The sequence below is a fragment of the Rana temporaria genome, chromosome 5 (genome assembly GCF_905171775.1).
Source record: "Rana temporaria chromosome 5, aRanTem1.1, whole genome shotgun sequence".
Taxonomy (NCBI): domain Eukaryota; kingdom Metazoa; phylum Chordata; class Amphibia; order Anura; family Ranidae; genus Rana; species Rana temporaria.
In genome coordinates this window covers 90,219,056-90,237,297 of record NC_053493.1, presented here as the reverse complement: position 1 = coordinate 90,237,297, position 18,242 = coordinate 90,219,056, and the positions used below count along the sequence as shown (strand labels likewise).

Below are 18,242 nucleotides of genomic sequence, written 5' to 3'. Positions count from 1 at the left end.
AACCCCCATGCAAGAAGTTGCTGGCGGGGTTCCCCTTCCATGGAGGACGACTCTTCGGAGAAGATCTGGATAAATACATTCAGACTATTTCAAGTGGCAAAAGTACCCTTCTACCAGTAAAAAAGAAGTTCCGGGGGCCCGCCTTTAAAAGGCAGCTTTCCCCTATGCCGAGTAACTCAAATTCCAGGCAGTATCGACGGCCTCCTGCGCGATCCAACTTTAACAATAAGTCGCAGGGACAGGCCCCTGGGGGCAAGAAGCCATGGTATCGCAAACCAACAAAGCCAGCCCCTAAGTCTACTTTATGAAGGGGCGCCCCCACTCACTCGAGTGGGGGGGAAGGCTTTGTCTCTTTGCAGAGGTTTGGGAAGCCAACATCCCCGACAAATGGGTCCAGTCATCTGTGGCCTCAGGCTACAGATTAGAGTTTCAAAAGTTTCCTCCGCCTCATTTCCAGGAATCAAGGGTTCCGAACGATCCAGCAAAAAAGGCCTTGTTGCTAGCGGCATTGGATCGTCTGCTTCGCCAGGGCGTGATAGTAGAGGTACCAGCCCAAGAGAAAGGGCTAGGTTTCTACTCCAATCTGTTTGTCATACCAAAACCCAACGGCGATGTCAGACCAATCTTGGACCTAAAGAGTCTAAACGTTTACCTAAAGGTCCAGTCATTTCGGATGGAATCCGTTCGGTCAGCAGCCGCCGCACTCCAGAGGGACGACTTTCTGGCGTCTATAGACATAAAGGACGCTTACCTTCATATACCGATCTTTCAGCCACATCAAAGATTTTTACGCTTCACGGTGGCTCAGCGTCACTTCCAATTTGTGGCGCTCCCTTTCGGGCTGGCTACGGCCCCCCGGGTATTCACGAAGGTCCTAGCTCCAATTCTAGCCAATCTAAGAATCCAAGGGGTCACGGTCCTAGCATACTTGGACGACCTCTTAATCATAGATCACTCGCCTCCTTGCTTGGAGCGAGCAGTAGCCCTCACGGTTCAGTACCTGGAGAGGTTCGGTTGGGTCCTAAACCGAGAAAAGTCAGCATTTCAACCCTCAAAACAGTCGGAATATCTCGGCATGAGGTTAGACACGGCTCAGCAGAAGGTATTTTTGCCCCTGGTAAAGGTCAAAGATATCAAGGAATTGATTCGATTGGTTCTAAGCCAAAGAAAACCAACTGTTCGCCTATGTATGCGTTTACTAGGCAAGCTAGTGGCCCCGTTCGAGGCGGTACCTTACGCACAGAGCCATACTCGCGTCCTACAGGCAGCCATTCTCACAGCTTGGAGCAAGAAGGCCCAGGCCTTGGAGTTTCCTTTAACTCTATCATCAAGAGTCCGGCAAAGTCTGGGCTGGTGGTTAAACCCTCAGAATCTGCTAAAGGGAAAATCTTTCACCCCCATAGCCTGGAAGATAGTGACCACAGATGCCAGCCGGAAAGGCTGGGGAGCGGTCTTGGATGGTTGCACTCGCCAAGGTACTTGGGCAGAGGCGGACAAGCAGCTGCCCATCAATATCCTGGAGCTCAGAGCGGCTCGGCTAGCCCTCCTGGCATGGACATCAAAATTGCAGGGGTCCCCGGTGAGGATACAATCGGACAATGCCACAGCTGTGGCATATATAAACCACCAAGGGGGAACCAGGAGTCGCGCCGCTCAGAGAGAAGTGAGCTTAATTTTTCTATGGGCAGAAGCTCATGTACCCTGCATATCGGCAATATTCATTCCCGGAGTGGACAACCTGCAGGCGGACTTCCTAAGTCGCCAAACTCTGTCGCCGGGGGAGTGGTCTCTACATCCCCAGGTCTTTCGGACAATCTGCCAGAAGTGGGGTGTGCCAGACGTGGATGTCATGGCATCAAGGTTCAACAATAAACTAGACAGGTTCATGTCCCGGACAAGGGACCCGATGGCCTGCGGAACCGATGCGTTGGTGTGCCCTTGGCATCAGTTCAAACTTCTGTATGCCTTTCCCCCGCTACAGTTACTACCCCGCTTGTTGCGCAGGATCAGGGTGGAGCACAAACCAGTCATCCTCGTAGCTCCAGCATGGCCCAGGAGGGCATGGTACTCACTAATCCTAAAGATGGCAGTGGGAGACCCTTGGACGCTTCCTCTACGGCCAGACCTACTCTCGCAAGGCCCGATCCTCCACCCTGCATTACGGCGTCTAAATTTGACGGCCTGGCGGCTGAATCCCTGATTCTCAAGGGTAGAGGGCTGTCTAGGCAGGTAATCTCTACCCTGATCAGGGCTAGAAAGCCGGTCTCCAGGGTGATTTATTATAGGGTCTGGAAGGCCTACGTAGGCTGGTGTGAATCCAACAAATGGCTTCCTCGCAAGTTCACCATCGATAGAGTTTTAAGTTTTCTCCAGCTAGGAGTGGATAAAGGCCTGGCATTAAGCACAATCAAAGGACAGATTTCAGCTTTGTCAGTGTGGTTTCAGAGGCCGCTGGCCACCCACTCGCTGGTTAAGACCTTCATACAGGGGGTCTTACGTATTAATCCTCCGGTTAAGTCACCACTTTGTCCGTGGGACTTGAATCTTGTTCTGTCAACTCTGCAGAAACAACCTTTTGAGCCATTGGCTGAGGTTCCTTTGGTTTTACTGACAAGGAAGTTAGTATTTCTGGTCGCAATAGTTTCCGCCAGAAGAGTGTCAGAATTGGCAGCCTTATCTTGTAAGGAGCCATATCTTATTCTGCATAAGGACAGGGTAGTTCTCCGTCCTCATCCTTCCTTCCTACCAAAGGTTATATCCAGTTTTCATCTAAACCAGGATTTGGTACTACCATCCTTCTTTCCGAACCCTACTTCCAGAAAGGAAGGGTTGCTGCATACCTTGGATATTGTCAGGGCCGTGAAGGCCTATCTTAAAGCTACAGAGAAGATTCGAAAAACAGATGTGTTGTTCATTTTGCCAGATGGGCCCAAGAGAGGGCAGGCAGCTGCAAAATCCACCATCTCGAGGTGGATTAAACAGTTAATCACTCAGGCCTACGGCTTGAAGAGGTTGCCTCCTCCTTTGTCAGTAAAGGCTCATTCTACCAGGGCCATGGGCGCCTCCTGGGCAGCACACCATCAGATCTCTATGGCTCAAGTTTGCAAGGCGGCAACCTGGTCTTCAGTCCACACGTTTACTAAATTTTACCAGGTGGACATTCGAAGGAATACTGATACAGCTTTTGGGCAGGCAGTGCTGCAGGCTGCGATTTAAGACCCTCAGAATCGGGGGCACCCTTGAGTTAAAATTTAAATTTAAGTTTAATTTTTCTCGACTAAGTTGGATTTATTATTATTATTTGAGTATACCTCTAGATTAAATCCTTTGTCTTGGGAAGATGTCTCCCTCCCCTCATTAATAGCATTGCTTTGGGACATCCCACATAGTAATGAATATGCCGCTCTGTGTCCCGTGATGTACGATAGAGAAAAAGGGATTTTTAATACAGCTTACCTGTAAAATCCTTTTCTTGGAGTACATCACGGGACACAGAGCTCCCACCCCTCTTATGGGGACCATTTTTGGGAGGCATACTGCTTGCTACAAAACTGAGGTACTCCTCCTATGGGAGGGGGTTATATAGGGAGGGCACTTCCTGTTTAAGATTGCCAGTGTCCATCACCTGAAGGTACTCCATATAACCCACATAGTAATGAATATGCCGCTCTGTGTCCCGTGATGTACTCCAAGAAAAGGATTTTACAGGTAAGCTGTATTAAAAATCCCTTTTTTTTTTTAAAGGCTTTTGTATGGAAGGTGTACAGAAAGGTGTACAGAAACCCTGAAGCATAGGCTGTTCATTAACCCCTTCACGCCTAAGAGAAAATCAAATAATGCCGAAACACAATTTTGGCGACTTTAACATGTGTTCGTAAAACTGTACACATCATCACAACTACTTTGTACATCTGGGTGGATTATACCTCGTTTTCTGTTTTTTATTTAGCATTATATTTTTTGTTGGTACCATAACTTGCTGCCAAAAAACAACCCAAAATAAATTCTCCTGACGATCGCAGTGATAGATAGATATGAGGCCCCATGGCTTGTTTTTTGCAGGGTTATGATACAATTTAGTTTTATCCTATCTGTTAATATTCCAAGTAATTAAGATGTTGCGTATTTCTTGTTTCTGGAATTGGTTGTACAGTCGAAAGATCATTTACATGTCATACTATTTGTGTGTGTGTGTATGTGTGTGTGTGTGTGTGTGTGTGTGTGTGTATATGTATGTATGTGTATATGTGTATATGTGTGTATATATATATATATATATTTCTCAGATAAGCAGGTCTTAGACTGTAGGGGGAGACATTTGGTGTTTTCTGTAAAGCATATTCTTACTGATCAGATATTTATAATTTTTTTTTTTTTCTTCTTCTTCTTGGTAGGGCCAAGCCAACACCGCCTGATGGAGTCAAGTCAAACCCGTCAAAGAGGCACAGGGACCGTCTCAATACCGAACTTGACAGATTAGCCAGCCTCTTACCCTTCCCCCAGGAGATCATAACTAAACTTGATAAACTCTCTGTGCTCAGGCTAAGTGTCAGTTTTCTCAGGGCCAAGGGCTTTTTTGAAGGTAAGATCTGAGTAATGATTTATTCTGATATGATGTTTTGTTTTTTTCTTAATTAAACATTAGGAAAGAAGGAAAATACTTATTTGCTCCTAATTGATGTTTTTTGGGTTTTAACTTTGCGTTTCTGTATGGGGTTGAAAAGAGAAGTGAACACTTTTCTGGAAATGTCGGTTTACCATCGGACTTTAGAAAACGATTTCCCAGGATCACTTTAGATCGGTGACAGGGTCAGTTTAAACTTGGAGCTGTCATTGTTATGGAAATTGCCTAACATGGTTGTAGTTCAATATAACATATCTTCCTGAGCTAAAAAAAGGTCAGCTAATACTAACAGGCCGTTGGTACCAGCTTACCCTGCCTAGCTCAGGAAGATATGATGTATTGAACTACAACCTATGTTTTATAAACGTGTCCGCTCCAGCTTTGTTTCATGCCTGTAGGTCACCTCCGAACACAACCTATTAAATCTGTAAACATATTTTAACATTTCCTTTATCATCCTCATGTTACACTTAGATGAAATATGAAGGAAGTGGAGGAAATCGCTTATAGTTTCCCTATGACTTGTTGAACTGCAGTAATGTACACTGTTAGGTAATGTAGCTGCCCTGTGCAAGAACCAAATACTATGGGCAGTTCAACTTAAAGGTAGGGCAGAACACTTGTTTAGATTTTTTTGTGTGTTTTTATAACCAAGGTGTTCAAGATATTCACATTAGGTTGAAGGGAAAAAAACATCTCTCAGGAATAATTACCTGAAGCTACTTTGTTATGTAACCTCCTGTGTAAGTATATACTGTACAGCAATTGTAATTTGTTGGCTAGGATGCAGGGACTCGCTGACTGGCTCTATTTATTGCTCAAACTATAGCTCAAGCTAAGATGAAGCGGTCTGTGAATAACAGGATGCGAACAGGGGGCGTGTGAATTCCTGAGGAAAGTAAAATATAAATGTGCAATCGTATCATCTGGCTTGGAAGGAAGCCTATTTTTCTGCCAGTAACAATAGATATCTTTTTGAAAGAAAAACATTTTAATCTGAGTTAAAATAAGTTGAAGGCTGTTTTTTAACCAGTTCATGTGCGTCCTGTTTAGATATTATGATAAATTGATTTTACAAAAGGTATAATTAGGAAAACTGATAGAGATGTTGGATGATAAACCATATACGGACTATTCAATTCAGCACTGTATAATATTCCAAAATCATTGCAAGCTCCTTAGAAACCTATAAGAAGAAAATAAAATTACACAATGAGTGTTTAGTGGTGCCCAAGACAAGGTCATTCTTAATTAGTAGGTTAACAAAAAACTATAAGCAAAATTACAAAATCTCAGGGAATAGGCATGCAGTGCCACATCCCAAATACCATAGAACAGCCCTCAAAATTTCCACTCGCCTACTAGCATTTGGCGAGTGGATTTAAGCTGGGGGCGAGTGATGACAGGGCTGCATGACCAGGGCTGCATGACCAATCTCCCTCCAATCTGTGCCAACACTTAGAGTCCCGATGAGATTGGCGGCCGAAGAGGAAAGGTGCATGCTCGGGAAAAGTAGTCTGATGAGTCACGCACAGGCAGAGCAGTACACAGGTGCTCTCCTTACAATTCTCATTAAGCCATGGGACCTAACAGTATGACCTCTCTGAGCCTGCCCCCCTCCCCCGTGCCCCGACCAATGTAGCTGGAGAGCAGAAAGTAATGAGTGAGGTGGAGGATTGCAAAAATCACCACTCCGGTGCAGCGCTCACTGAAAGTTGCCCTGACATGAGAGCGGCAGCCTTCTAGTTTGTGCAGTTTTCTTCTCCTTGTGCTCTATGTAAGTTTAGCCTGAGCATTGTGAACAGACTGGTCTCAATGTGTGCTGTGCGCTGTCAGTGTGCGCTGTGCTATGGTGTCAATGGCTGTGCAGTTGTGTGGATTTCAGCGCTGGATTGTACTCCCTCCCACTGTGCTGCAGCTCCTCTCCTCTCTGCCAGCCTGAATAAAAGGGGAAGTGGGGACATGCAAGCGTGGAGCCGCACACACAGGCTCCTGATGATGAGATGAATGGGAGAGAGAGGATGGATGGGAGTTGCAGAGGAGACAACAAGAGAATGGGGAGGAGACCCAGTTCTAGTGCCCTGTCCCTCTGGTCTGCCCCCAGTGCCCTGTCCCTCTGGTCTGCCCCCAGTGCCCTGTCCCATTTTGTTAAAGTTGTTGTTGGTAATATTTAATTTTGTAACTTGATTCTGCATAAAACATTGTCATTCCATGAGATAATCTACGAGGGCGTGTTTACGGGTGCAATTAGGCGCAGGGCAGTGCATGAATTAGGTGGGGCAACTGGTGGCGAGTAACTCTTGAGGCCTGGCTAGTAGCTCAGGACTTGAAATTTTGAGCCCTGCCATAGAAGAAACATTTGAAGGATCCCCTTCAGAAATAAAAGGACGTTTCTAGAGTCAACAACACAATTAAAACAATGTATTTGTTCAATTTGATTAAAATGAATGGTAGACTAATGCATAGTCGCCATGTAAAATTTACAAATATAACCATACACCAATTATTAAAATCAATACAGTTGCATGAATAATAGTATATCTCGCTGGTAACTACTGATACAGTTCGCAGTCGTCGGCTGCTTCATCAAGGCCATCGTGGGATTATCTGAAGAGTTGAAAAAAAGTTTAGACAGTACACACGTAATCGTAAATTAAACGATTTAAGAGAGAGAGAGACCGAGAGATTTCTGAAAAAGTTATAAATTGATTTGCATTTTAATGAGTGAAATAAGTATTTGATCCCCTATCAATCAACAAGGTTTCTGGCTCCCAGGTGTCTTAAAGGGAGTGCTCCTAATCTCAGCTTGTTGCATGTATAAAAAACACCTGTCTACAGAAGCAATCAATCAATCGGATTCCCATTTCTCCACCATGGCGAAGCCCAAAGGGCTGTCCAAGGATGTCAGGGACAAGATTGTAGACCTAAAAGACCCTAGTCGAGCAGCTTGGTGAGAGGGTGACAACAGTTGGTGTGATTATTCACAAATGGAAGAAGCACAAAATAACGGTAATCTCCCTCGTTCTGGGGCTCCATGCAAGATCTCGCCTTGTGGTGTTTAAATGATCATGAGAACGGTGAAGAATCGGGCCAGAACTACATGGGAGAATCTGGTCAATCTCAAGGCAGCTGGGTCAATAGTCCCCAAGAAAACAATTGGTAACACACTGCACTGTGATGGACTTAAATCCTGCAGCACCTGCAAGGTCCCCCTGCTCAAGAAAGCTCATGTACAGGCCCGTCTGAAGTCTGCTAATGAAAATCTCAATGATTCAGAGGGGAAAAGGGTGAAAGTGCTGTGGTCAGGCGAGACCAAAATCGAGCTCTTTGGCATCAACTCAACTGCTGCCTATGACCCCAAGAACACCATCCCCACCATCAAACATGGAGGTGGAATCATGCTTTGTGGGTGTTTTTTTCTACTAAGGGGACAGGACAACTTCTCCGCATCAAAGGGACGATGGACAGGGCCATGTATAGTCAAATCTTGGTTGAGAACCTCCTTCCCTCAGCCAGGGCATTGAAAATGGGTTGTGGATTGGGATTCCAGCATGACAATGACTCAAAACACATGGCCAAGGCAACAAAGGAGTGGCTCCAGTAGAAGCACATTAAAAGAAGTATGGGTTTGCTTTTTGTTTTTTTAGATTAATACTTGCCTAGGTGGATGCAGCATGGGTCCAATGCTGCATCTGTCCCCCGGCAGCTGAGAGGCTGAGCCTGGTGTTGGTCCAGGCACCTGGCGTATCCAGGCTCCATTGTCGCGATGACCTAGTGCCTGGACCGACTTCTGTGATGTCCGCAGAGCAGACTTTAGCCGGCTCTCTGAAAATGAGTTGCACTCCTGTGATCCATAGGAAATGTACAGCCTAACAAGCTTTGGCTATACTTCTCCTTTTAGGTCCTGGAGTGGCCTAGCCAGTTTTCAGACCTTCATCCCATAGAAAATATGTGGAGGGAGGTGAAGGTTCGAGTTACCAAACGTCAGCCTCGAAACCTTAAAGTAGAGTTCCACCCATTTTCTTATGTTTGTCTGTGCTGCATGCCCTAATCTCATAGTGTTCAGAATGGACAATTTTTATTTATTTTGTTGCTTGTAAATACCTTATTTTGTAGTCCTTCATTACTTCCTCCTCATTAGCCTAGGCTATTAAGTCACAAGGCTATTCGCAAGGGTTTCTGGGATAGGCATCATGTATCCCAGTAGTCCTTGCAAATAGCCTATTTGCATAGAGAAGGGGCGGCAACTTCCTCTGACACTTCCGTTGCTATGGAAACCTGACTGAAACCTATTACATCGCTTGTGCAGCACTGAGCATGTGCGAGATCTGCAAGGCTGAAATCCAGGAAGTCATACAGTCTGGTTTCATGATGCCCACACTTAAGATGGCCACGGTCTATTTCTATAGATTCACTACCCCGGCTTCCGGGTAGTGAATCCCGCGGGAGTGGGCGTTCCTATTCAGAGACTAAGTGATTGACATATGACGAGCTTCACCCCCGGCGCAAAAGACGCGTCACCAGTTTCTGAAAAAAGCCGAACGTTGGTGCGCAGGCGCCGTATAGAGCAGACTCAACGTTCGGCTTCTTTCGGAAACTGGTGACGCGCATTATGCGCCGGGGGTGAAGCTTTTGTCATACGTCAATCACTTAGTCTCTGAATAGGAACGCCCACTCCCGCGGGATTCACTACCGGAAGCCGGGGGGAAAATACCTATACTACGGTATGTAAACCGAAAAAAAAAAAAAAAACAGCATACTGTACATGTCGGCAGTATGCTGGATTGAATGGTATATACTTGTTTTTAGGGTGAACCTCCACTTTAAGTGTTTTAATATACTGTGTGAGGTGCTTTTACTAGGGGGAGAGGTTGAATGTATTTCCTGCCTTGCAGGCACACAAACGTCATACCTTCCCTCCTGTCAAAACGGCATTCTGCCTTGTTTAAATAGGCAGATCTCCGTTCTGTTTTTTTCATGACGATCAGCGGATGGCAGAGGACATCGAGTACCCTGCACCCGCCAATCGACTTCCCCTGTGTGTAATCGGGGGAGGTGAGCCAGCGGCAGTGCACATGCACACCTCCTACCTGGAAGTGTCAGATCACGTATATATTCTTGATCTGGTGCACAGGTGCTGCCCTTTAGCAGTAAAACTGCTACAGTGTGGACCTAAAGTGGTTAAAGTAGTTGTAAAATCCAGACATCAAATATAAAGCATATCTCTATAGTGTGTACTTGTCTCAGTTAAAAGCACAAAGTGTCAATTCTGTCTGCTGCTTCTTTCCTCTGCTATCTGCATTAATCACTTTGACAAGTTTTCCCGACCCCAAGGTAGAAAATGGTGACATGGAGGGATCTTGCAGTTGATTTGACAGTCTTAGGCCCCATACACACGATAGAATCCATCCGCTGAAAAATCCCAGCGAATGGGCTTCAGCGGATAGATCCTATGGTGTGTACACTCCAGCGGATCTGTTTCCGTGGATATTTATCCCCTGGGATGGATTCCAGCAGATAAATATTTGATGACATGCTATCAAATCTATCCGCTGGAATCCATCCCAACGGATGGATCCGCTGGTCTGTATAGACTCACCGGATCCATCCGTCCGAAGGGATCCCCCGCATGCGTCGTAATGATTCGACGCATGCGTGGAATTCCTTATATGACAGCGTCGCACACGTCGCCGCGTCATAATCGCAGCGACGGCGCGACACGTCATCGCCAGAGGATTTCGGCGCGGATTTCAATGCGATGGTGAGTACACTCCATCGCATGGAAATCCGCGCAAATCCTTGAGAGGATTTATCTGCGGAAACGGTCCGCTGGACCGTATTCGCGGATAAATCCTCTCGTGTGTATGGGGCCTGAGCTCATGTTCCTGTGTGCTGTATGGAGGGGGTTTGTCCCTTCCCTCTAATCAGCTCTTAGAGCTCTCCTCGCTGAGCGCTGCAAAGTGTAAACTCAGCTCTCCACTCCTTTTTTTCTAAGCGCTCAGACAAACTTATAAATTCTGGGCTTTGAATGTATGTAGGGGAAAGAAAACTGCAGATAGACAGGTGCAACATTATGTAGGAGGATTTGTTTCATCTGTATATAACTTGAGGCCATTCACTGCACTGGGTATATGAGGGTCTACAAACTTTTTAAGTTTTAGCATCAGATTAAGGGGTAGGCTAAATTTAGACATTTGGCTTCATATCATATAATTTTTTTTTACACCAACAGCCCCATACTCAAAACTATCACTGCTGCACTGCAGTGCTAAAAGCTAAAGTAATGTCAGCTGCTGTCTTTGGTGAATTCTTTATTTAAAGCGGAGATTGTGCGACACAAGTAGTAATGGGAATTTTACAAGGTATTCTGCAATTGTTTGTTAGCTGTCAATAGCAAGTGCCTTACATGTAATGCAAACAATTTTTAAACTAACACAATTATTTTTGTTTCTTTTGAAAGTTGAACTATCCTTCACTAAAATAGAAAAGTTAGAGCCGGTTCACACTGGGGCGACTTGCGATCCGACTTCATGTCGCCTCAAGTCGTCCCAAGTCGCGCTGTAGAGAAAAACAATGGAAGTGAATGGGAGCAGTGTTAATACACACGACTCAAGGCGATCCGACTTCAGAAAAGGTTCCTGTACTACTTCAATCCGACTTGTAGGCGATTTGTACCCATTGATTTCAATGGAAGTCGCCTCAGAAGTCGGATCACTGTCTTAACTGAAGCTACTTTCTAGGAAGATAACATACATTTCTCAGGCAAACCCCTCCCTCCCCCTCCCTCTCCCAGAGCTGATTGTTGTTTTATTGGCCACTGGAATGTCTCCTGTCCTGGAGACGACTTCAAGTCGTGTTTTAAATCTCCCCAGATCGCCCTGTGGTTCACATTCAAGTCGTGTTGGAATCGCCTCTGGAAGTCGCGCTGGAAGTCGGATCGCCCCAGTGTGAACCGGCTCTCAGTAAAATGAAGTAAGGCTGAAGGGAAAAAAATAAACAATTTTCCATCCATATTCCTTTAGCTTACCACATTTTAATTTAGAAGCAGCTGCCTCCTAGCTACAGCCTCCAGAGGATATATGACCTGGTTTTCTTTCTCCTGCTGAGAGCTATGAAACAGACTGGTGGCGTTTTCATATGCTTTTGAAGTACAGTCCAAGTATTTATCAATGAAAGCTTAATTTGGTGCTGTGCTGCAAAATTTTACTGAGTCAAGGTATTCCCTTGTGTCAGTGTAGCCAGTTACTTGGTAAAATTAAGACCGTATTGATTCAGCATAATATTAAAATGATTGATTTTTTTTTTTGCATGCTTTCAAAGTAAATGCCTGTTATGTACTTGTAAAGAGTCTGTCTGCTTGGGACTGATTTCTGGAAGTTGTATCACTACGGTGTCCTGTAGTAAAATGGGGGCTGGGGGCCAGTTTCCCCCCAGTAGAGCAAATTGGATCATGCTTTATTATTATAATTTTTTTTTTTTTGCCTGTTGGTTTAACTCGATAGACTTGTTTCTTTTTTCAACCAGATTGACTATATAACTATATAAAATAAAGATTAAAATCCAGACCCCAACCCGGCCAGTTGGAAAGGTATTATGGATCATCTTCTACAAGGTGTTAGTAATTTTATATTTTTACAATAATATACTGTACTATAGTGATGGGATTGCTTTACTCCTCCTGTTGGGGTGGTCACTTGTGCAGGTCAAATGACCAAATACAAAGATAGATGCAGCTGCTGATCCAGAAGAAATTCTCCAACGTGACCCTTTGACAGCAGTCAATCTATTGATCGACATCTGTCGAGCAGGAACAGCCACACCCTTATTGAAATTCAGCTGATCCCTACTGAACTGGCCACATTTCAATCAGTATGGGCACAGGCTTATTTTCTGCATTGAGAAGACCATGCATACAGATTAAATCCCCCAAATCCATTTGTGGAAATGCAGCCCCAAACCTGAAGTAACATTCATCACGTTTCCTTCAGGCACTCACCCTTGTATCACTGTCCATGCCTTCAGCAAACAAACTACCTTCTTTTACAGATAAGTATTTCAAATTTGAACTCCTCAATCCAGAGCATCTGCTTCCATTAGAGGTGCACCGAAATTTCAGCAGAAATGTTTTTTTTAATTCGGTTGAAAGAAAAAACACAGCCAATACCTAAAGGGGGCAGGGGCTGCCCCGGGTGTCGCCCATTGCGAGAGCGTCACCCTGGCCTGCCCAGTCCTCAACTCTCTCCCTCCTCTCCTTGCTGCGATTTCCGTGTGTCACGGATCTGAATTTTCCAGTCCGTAGAAACAATGTACAGCATCCTGTGATGGACGGCACACTGATCCAATGGCGGGGACATTGAATCAGTGTGACGTAATCACAGGAGGTGGGGCATTGTTACTGCGGTCTGGGCAATTCTAATCCAGCTCCGTGATACACAGAGATCGCCGCTCTGATCCGGGCAATGCTAGGCTGCATATGCCGGGCACTGGTTAGGCTGCTGGGCACTGGTAGGCTGCATATTATGGGCACAGGTTAGGCTGCTGGGCACAGGCCAGCTGCAATTGATGGGCATTGGTGAGGCTGCTGGGCACTGGTAGACTGCATATGACGGGCACTGGTTAGGCTGCTGGGCACTGGTAGACTGCATATGACAGGCACTGGTAACGCTGCTGGGCACAGGTAGGCTGCATTTGATGGACACTGATGAGGATGCATTGATCGCCTGTACCATGTCTGCAGTCTCTGACCATGTCCTGTACCATGTCCTGTATCTATCATGTCTGCTAGAGGTGCACCAAATGGAAATTTTGCCAATACTATTAGCAAAGTGTTTTAAGTAACAGTATTCAGACATGATACAAGAGATTGTTGGAGACTGAGGACATGATACAAGTGGTGGTTGCAGACTGCATTTTTCTTGACCTTTCTTGCACTAAAGGTGCCAATCATGGCCAACAATAAATTCATATTTAAATTGATCATATTAAAACGTTGAATATAATACAATTTTATATATAAAAATATAATTTTTTTTTTAAAACTGTCATTTTCGGTATCGGTTTCGTTTTTTGGCCTAGTGCATCCTTCACCAAAGCTTCCATTTTTTTTTTCTGCACACCAGTTCTTGTATTTTTATGCATAGGAGGTCTTACTTCCAAGTTGGGCTTGTGGCTTTTTAGTTGCAATTCTTCTACAAAGAACACTTCTGACCAGACTTCTCCAAGGTGCATATAGTGTACCAGGGTCCTATTGGTTTCTGCCAGGTCTGAGCAAATGGTGCCACTGGACATCTTCCGATTGTGAAGGGAAGTTCCCCATGATGTGTCTTCCAGTTTTCTTGGCTGAGCACTGCATTTGTTTTGGTCCTCCAAGGTTGCCTGTTTGAGCTTTCAACAAAGAGCTTGGACAGCACATCTGGAAACGCCTATCTTCCTTCTAATTTCTGCCTGTGAGAGACTTTGCTGATACAGTAAGACCATACTTCTCTTGTGACTGTACTCGGTGTGTAAGGTTGTGTTTTTTTTTTTTAACCTTTTACTGCCTTCAGTGACCTTAATTTGTCAGTAGAACTTGGCCTTTTCTCACCCAGTTCCTTTCCTCACATAGCTCATTCTATGATGGTATAGATTGCTATTTTTCATTGCCGAGTATTGATAAAACAATTTAGAATTCTCAGATTAGTGGAGTTTGTTTTTGTTTTTGTTAGTTTTTTTTTTTTTTTTTGGTTTGGCTTGTTTGTTTTAGAAACCAGTGCTTGGGCACACAATTACTTTGACACCGGTTTGGACTTTGGTACTACACTTTTTTTATATATTTTGGTCATTTCGATTTACTATTTTTAGTGCCAATATTTCAGTTATTATGTATTTTAGATTACATTTTATGGAATGTGAAATATTTGTAAAAAAAAATAGTTGTACTTACCAGAAATGCTGGTCGTCTTCGTCGTCCTCCTCGCGGTGTCTTCTGGGGAATGGGGCACGCTGCCTTCTGGGAACTGTGTGTATCCCAGAAAGCAGCCGCCCATTTACAAAAGCGCCGAAAGACTCACGCATGCGCAGTAGGAAATGGGCAGTGAAGCCGCAAGGCTCCACTGCTTGTTTCCCTCAGTAAGGATGGCGGCGCTAGGAGCTGCCAGGATCGAGGGATCGGCCTCGGGGGTCGGCATCGCAGGTACGTGTCCTTATTAAAAGTCAGCAGCTACAGTTTTTGTGCTGGCAGCTTGTTGGTTCTTATATTTAAAGTGACACTAAAGGTTCAATTTATTTTTTTATTTTTAAATAATAAACGTGTCATACTTCCACTGTGCATCTTGTTTTGCACAGTGTGGCCCTGAACGGCATCTTCTGGTATCCCTCGGCGGCTATCTCGGCTCCTCCCCGCTTCTGATAACCCCCTCTGGGAAGCACTCTACCAAGGGGTTTACCTTGTGGACGTGGTCCCGAGTCCTGTATCCAGCGTCCATAGCTGCCGACTACAGGACCCGGCCCCAGCCCCCACCCCTCGTGTCATTGGAGTTGATTGGCAGCCGCGCAAGACAATAGCTGCACTGCTATCAATCTATCCAATGAAGAGCCGAGAAGACAGAGTAAAGGAATAGCGTGTTCGACTTTCCAGGGCTCAGGTAAGTAAAACGGGGGGGGGGGGGGGGGCTGGTGATCGTAAGATGTTTTTTCACCTTAATGCATAGGATTTATTCAGAACATTGGTTGCCTTGTTCCCTTTTTTTAAAGCCTGTGTTTAGTTTATTTTTATATTATCCTAATTTTTTGTTGTAGTGTTGTGTTTGTTTGATTTTGTTTTTTCTTTGATTTGCTGCGTTGACCAACTCCTATATTAAATGATTGTTGGATTGGCTTCCAAATGTAATATTACAATCCCTAGTCTCGGACACATGATGAGATGGTTTAGGAAACCACATGGCTTTGTTCAGAAATACCACAGAATGCGTTGCTGGAGGAGCACTTTGTGCAGTGAACCAGAAGGCCTGAGTGATTGTGTCTGGGGAATGCTTTTAAAGGAAAGCAAGAAGAATATGGAATTATTGGCCTCTGTGCACAATACTTTTACATGCTTCACAATCAGACCTGTGTTCAGGCAGAGATATTCTCATACCAGCATCACAGAAATATGAGAAATCTAGGCAAACAAAAATGAGTTGTTTAATGCTGGCAGTGAGCTGCATGCATTTCTGTCTGTGTGTAGAAGTCATTACAAAGAATGCTTTGTTTAACATTCCTCCTTCTCATACAGTAACTGCAAGTTGTAGCATGTTCCTTTTCATCCATGAGACTCTTTACAGGGTTTTATTTGTGTCTCTAGGACCACTAAAATGCCTGATCTATAGCGGCTTTATTTTTACAGTGTCTTTCCTTCCTGTAAAACACTTCCAACTTCCTCTAAATATTTTAAAAGTAACAATGGGTACATCAGCATTTTTTATATTGGTAGGTTTGCCCGTGACATGACATTTACAGCAATATAACTCTTGTATAAGGCAGGCAATACATGTCATGATCATACAATGGTCAATGTTGCCGACTATAGCATTCAGCGCTGATCATTCAGGAAAAACCCGACAGGCTGGTTATACACAAGTCAGTAGATCGACTAGTGTACACCCAGCTAGCCCATACATGGATTGAAATTTGGCCAGTCCCTGCTAAACTGGCTGAATTTTGTTCCATGTGTGGCCAGCTGTAGCCAGTATCCGCTAAGATGAATATCCCAGTTGCCTGTTTGTTACAGCTGATAGTGGTCTTGCTTCCTAATGTTATTCAGAAAGAAGGTAAAATATAAGCCACTTTAATAGGTGGCAGAGGTAGCTTTCATGGTTTTCTTTTACCACTGGGCACTTTCTCCCCCTTCCTGTCTGGAAAATTGTCAGCTTTCAGAGCTGTTGCAGTTTGACAATTGCGCGCTCATGTAATACTGTACCCAAATTAAATTTGTATCATTTTTTTCAAGACCGCTTTTTCTTTTGGTGTTTAACCACTACTTTTTTTTTTTTATGTTTTGCTAAACAAATGTATAAAGACGAAAATTTTTGAAAAAAACGTTTCTTAGTGTCTGTTATAAAATGCTGAAATTTTTTTTTCTCCTTCACTTATGTGCACTGAGGAGGCTGCACCAATGAGCACTGGTAGGCTGCACTAATGGGTGACACTGGTGGGCACTATTGGGACTGGACTGATGGTCGTGCCACTGATTATCAGTGTAAATGTCTCATGTCACACTTGCCAGTTACCGACTATCCTCTCCTTATGCTGTGACAACGTGTGAGGAAAGGAATACTGATAACCCACAGGTGTGTTTACATGTGATCAGCTGTGATTGTGAGTGTATCTAAACTTAAGAAAATAAATATTGCATTGTAGCTTACCAGTCCTTAGATGTAGTGATAACAGTGCAATAGAGTCAGAAAACAACTGAAATGATCAGCGCCCAAGATTTCTGGAAAGATAAACAGCTATTTTTTTATTTTTTTTGTACTGTACTTGTCAAACGGATATAACAATTGTGTATTCAACAGACCAAAAGGAAACCAATAAGAAAAATTCATTTTGGGGTTTGCATGCTTTTTAGGAGAATTGGAGTGGTTCTTTGTGTTAAATCTGATTGCTATACATTTCTGCTTGTTGCTTATCATACAGCCTGGGTAACATAGGAAGTAGGATTATACTATTACTTTTTCATTTTTTTTTTCCTCTGATGACTTTTTCTTTCCTCTCAGAGAATAGGTGCAGGGCCTCAACACCGCCTTGTCCAGGTTCAGGACTGTGGCGCGTACAGGGTGCAGGGTTTGGGGCTGTGGCGCGTACAGGGTGCAGGGTTTGGGGCTGTGGCGCGTACAGGGTTCAGAGTTTGGGGCTGTGGCGCGTACAGGGTTCAGAGTTTGGGGCTGTGGCGCGTACAGGGTTCAGAGTTTGGGACTGTGGCGCGTACAGGGTTCAGAGTTTGGGACTGTGGCGCGTACAGGGTTCAGAGTTTGGGACTGTGGCGCGTACAGGGTTCAGAGTTTGGGACTGTGGCGCGTACAGGGTTCAGAGTTTGGGACTGTGGCGGGTACAGGGTGCAGAGTGCATATCTCACTGGCCACTTTGATCCAAAAGTTACCCTCCTCCCCCCAATTGTCCCCTTTTTCCAGTAGAGAGTTTTCCTCTAATAGTACCTAATAGATTACGATCTACAGCTTACCTCAGAAGGAGAATACGGCTGCACAGCAGGTACAGGCTTTGGTAGGTGCTACCACCAGACCAGCGTAGTTGTGTGCTTCCCCTGCCCCCTCCTCTGCTCTCAGAGGCTTTATTACATACAGTGCCTTGTAAATTGTGCTTGGATTTCTTTGCTTTGAAGGGATGGTCATTACGGTTTCCTGTATGTAATTATAGCTTGATGATGGAAAAATGTTGTTTTAAGGTCTAAAGTTGTTTGTGGAAAGATTTTGTTTTCCTTTTGCTATTAATGGACCCTAGACCCAAAATATGTACTCGGTGGGGGGCTTACACACAGCACCGCCTCTGTCATCGCACACCTCACAATTTTCATTGTTTGCTAAATAGTCTTACTTAGCAATGGCTGAAAGCATTCCACACAACCTCTTCCTCCTCCTCGATTTCA

The 18,242-nt window shown here is 44.5% G+C and overlaps 1 protein-coding gene across 2 annotated transcripts in view; it reads left to right on the top strand.

Moving 5' to 3' along the window:
- The window catches only part of AHR (aryl hydrocarbon receptor), a 171,663-nt gene that overhangs the window by 65,270 nt on the left and 88,151 nt on the right, over positions 1 to 18,242 (top strand). For both annotated transcript variants that reach the window (XM_040352834.1, XM_040352833.1), the window contains exon 2: positions 4,395 to 4,582. In XM_040352834.1, coding sequence (XP_040208768.1) covers positions 4,395 to 4,582 — 188 coding nt within the window. The remainder of the gene's footprint in view (positions 1 to 4,394; positions 4,583 to 18,242) is intronic.